The sequence below is a fragment of the Enhydra lutris genome, unplaced genomic scaffold, assembly GCF_002288905.1.
Source record: "Enhydra lutris kenyoni isolate GAN:26980312 unplaced genomic scaffold, ASM228890v2 scaffoldscaffold68, whole genome shotgun sequence".
Taxonomy (NCBI): Eukaryota; Metazoa; Chordata; class Mammalia; order Carnivora; family Mustelidae; genus Enhydra; species Enhydra lutris.
Window position 1 is genome coordinate 7,130,285 of NW_019154152.1, and position 4,111 is coordinate 7,134,395.

General features: G+C 41.1%; 1 protein-coding gene across 1 annotated transcript; it reads left to right on the forward strand.

Annotated features, from left to right (window-relative positions):
• Window positions 1-507: 507 nt before the first annotated feature.
• LOC111159547 (olfactory receptor 2D2) lies at window positions 508-1,455 on the forward strand. The gene has a single exon (XM_022522076.1). The coding sequence runs from the start codon at window positions 508-510 to the stop codon at window positions 1,453-1,455; it is 948 nt and encodes a 315-aa protein (XP_022377784.1).
• Window positions 1,456-4,111: the final 2,656 nt, after the last annotated feature.

Genomic DNA, 4,111 nt, shown 5'->3' on the forward strand with positions numbered 1-4,111 from the left:
ATGCTTCTTTTTTATTTCTTATTCCTTAGTGACATCTTTTCAGGGAAGAAACAACAGTTGTATGACCAAGGCATCAAAACAAAACAAACAAACAAATAAACAAACACCATTTTAAGACAGGGGACATGTGGCAATGGCAGCATAAGATTCAAGGGTTTTAGCTGATAATAAAGTGAAATTAAATGCCATGCTTTATAGATTAATTCAGTCTTTTTTATTATTAAAATTACCATATTCAGAATAAAGAAGACAATTCTTTTGATCTACTCTACATTTGCAGATGACACTAAAAAGAAATGCACCAACCTAAGGGTATTAAGTTTTACAACACTGAAAATTCCAACTAAAGCAACCTGATCCTCTTCTATATAAAGGGGATTCTTGGAATGGCTGGTAATTACTAAGAGCAATCCCAAAGTCTTCCAAATCTGATTGATATATTTTATAGGTTATATGGACCTATGTTTGGCCTGAGGTGACTTCTTACTGAAAAAAAAAATACAAACTATGAGACAATCAAATCAGACACAGGTGACCGAATTCCTCCTTCTGGGACTCTCTGATGACCCCCACACCCAGAAGCTGCTATTCATTGTATTCCTGGGTGTCTACCTGGTCACCGTGCTTGCAAATCTGCTTCTCATGTGCCTTGTGCAGGCTGACTCCCGGCTTCACACACCCATGTATTTTTTCCTCTGCAACTTATCTCTGGCTGACCTCTGTTTTTCTACCAACATCGTTCCTCAGGCCCTAGTCCACCTGCTATCCAGGAAGAAGGTCATTTCATTCACACGTTGTGCAGCTCAGCTTATACTCTTCCTCATTTTTGGATGCACACAGTGTGCCTTTCTGGCAGTGATGTCCTATGATCGGTATGTGGCCATCTGCAACCCTCTGCATTACCCTAGCGTCATGACGTGGAGGGTGTGTGTCCAGCTGGCTGCAGGATCATGGACCAGCGGCATTCTGGTGTCTGTGGTGGATACCACTTTTGTACTAAGGCTACCCTACCGAGGCAGCAATAGTATTGCTCATTTCTTCTGTGAGGCCCCTGCACTGTTGATCCTGGCATCCACAGACACCCGCACTTCAGAGATGGCCATTTTCCTCATGGGTGTCATGATTCTCCTCATACCTGTTTCCCTAATTCTGGTGTCCTATAGCCACATCATAGTGACTGTGGTGAGGATGAAGTCAGCTGTGAAGAGGCTCAAGGCATTCTCTACCTGTGGCTCCCACCTCCTGGTGGTCATTCTTTTTTATGGGTCAGGAATTGTGACCTACATGACACCAAAGTCTTCCAAGGAACAGAAAAAACTGGTGTCTTTGTTCTATGCAATGGTGACACCCATGCTTAATCCCCTCATCTACAGCCTGAGGAACAAGGATGTGAAGGGAGCTCTGAAGAAAGTAGCAACAAGGAATTTCCCATGCAGTCTTCATATCTGCCACTGACTGTAGGAACCTCTGAGTTCCATACCTGTATGATTTGTTGAGTAGTTCCTCAGGAAGTTCAGAATATGTTAAGATACTCATCCTTGGACCTTGTTGTGGACCCACCCCCCATCTTACATTAATTCATGGACTAATAGAACTAGGGTCTCCTTCCTTCTTGTTGGTTTTAGCACATAAGAGTTAGGAAATCCTGGGATGCCTGGGTGGCTCAGTTGGTTAAGCCACTGTCTTCGGCTTAGGTCATGATCCCCGAGGTCTGGGACTGAGTCCCACATTGGGTTCCCAGCTCCGTGGGGAGTCTGCTTCTCCCTCTGACTTTGTCCCCTCTCCTGCTCTCTCTCTCTTAAATAAATAAATAAAATCTTAAAAAAAAAGGAGTTAGGAAATCCTGAAAGAAACATTCACATTTTATAAACCCTGGAACCTATAAAATCCATCTTTTTTTTTTATCATGTTCAATATTACTATCAATCTATCCCAGATCCTACTCCAACTCTTTACCTTTTGGTATTTATGAATCTTTTTGCATCATCACACAATCAATATATTAACAAGCATTACTTAGCCACGTACTATGAGCTAGGTGCTAGATGTATGTGGGCCGGCACATGCATCTATGTATGTTTGAAGTGGGTAGTGAAGAGCATGGGTACAATGAAGAGAATATATGAGTTCTGCTGTCCTTCTCACACCCTTATTAGGGACAAGGGTATTTTATCTATCAGATGAACATAAAGACAGGATTCTGAAACTAACAAGAAATAGTGACATCCCAGGGCTAGCAAGAGTGAGAAAGAAGCTTATACTAATCCTGGGCCTGAAGGACAACTTAGGACATGGAGAGGGTAGCTCTATAGAGAAAGCCTTGAGACAGGAGTTGTGGACATATGTGTATGGAGGTGGGAAAGCCATGGGAATAAATATCTCAAGCTCATTCTCTTCTTACCTTCTGATTTCCTGTTACTGTATTCCAAATAAAATCAAGGATAATGTCCCCATCTGAAGATACTTATTTTAATTCTGTCTACAAAATCCCTTTTTTCCTGTGTAAGGTAACATATTTATAGGTCTTGGGGATTAGAACACGGACATCTTTGGGGACCATTATTCTTCCTACCATATAATGACAAGTAAAATACATATGAAGGAGTGATGTAAGTTTAGCTAAAATTGGAGATTATAAATGTATAATGGTGCCAATCTGCTTAGTTGTGTGATTGCTATTATCCAAACAGAACCCCAGGGTCTACCTTTTCATTTACAAATTTTTAGAGTGAAAATTCAGAATGTGCTCCCTTTCTAGTGCCCTTGCTACATGGGAAGGGAAGGTTACCCTGTGTAGGAGATTGAACTGGCCCTGGTAATTCCATAGCACACAGAGTTATTTATAGAGTTTGTGGAGAGGACATGCCTATGTAGTAAATACTATTTTATTCTGTATCAATAAATTCTTTTTTTTAAGATTTTATTTATTTGACAGATAGAGATCACAAGTAGAGAGAGGCAGGCAGAGAGAGAGAGGAGGAAGCAGGTTCCCTGCTGAGCAGAGAGCCCAATGCGGGGCTCAATCCCAGGACCCTGAGGTCATGACCTGAGCTGAAGGCAGAGGCTTTAACCCACTGAGCCACCCAGGCGCCCCAAGTATCAATAAATTCTTAAGAATAATTCACACATATCTATGGTGTCCACACCCGAAGTCTTCTATTTTTCAAGAATCTAGAGTTAGCCCATGTTCACTGGAAAAAATCAGAAAAGGGGGCTGCTATACTGGTTGAGTGATAGGCAAGTTTAAGAAGGACAGTTGATTTCATCTAATCCCAATATGATTACATAAATATCTAGTAAACAAAGAATGTCTGGGTTATTCACAGAAGTTTCCTAGAATGTTGTCCACTTAGCTTGGTATTCCTCACACCCTTTCTGTCAAAATATTCTCATATCCAAGGTGAGTAATTTGAGATTGAGCCAGAGTCTGTGTGGAGTAGTCTTTCTCCAGATGAGGCACAGACTAATCATGGTAGCAGAGGAAGAACTCCTCATTTGCTAGCCTAGTAGTACATGGGTACTTTATAAGCCAGGGGAAATTTTTTTTTAAATTAACATATAATGTATTATTAACCCAGGGGATACAGGTCTGTGAATCGCCAGGTTTACACACTTCACAGCACTCACCATAGCACATACCTTCCCCAATGTCCATAACTCAACCACCTGCTCCCTACCCCCCTCTCTGTGGCAACCCTCAGTTTGTTTTGTGAGATTAAGAGTCTTTTATGGTTTGTTTCCCTCCTGATCCCATCTTGTTTCATTTATTCCCTTCCTACCCCCCAAACTTCCCACATTGCCTCTCAACTTCCTCATATCAGGGAGATCATATGATAATTATCTTTCTCTGAATGACTTATTTCGCTAAGCATAATACCCTCTAGTTCCATCCATGTCATTGCAAATGGCAAGATTTCATTTCTTTTGATGGCTGCATAGTATTCCATTGTATACATATGCCACATCTTCTTTATCCATTCATCTGTTGATGGACATCTATGTTCTTTCCATAGTTTGGCTATTGTGGACTTTGCTGCTATAAACATTCAGGTGCACTTGCCCCTTTGGATCACTACATTTGTATCTTTAGGGTAAATACCTAGTATTTATG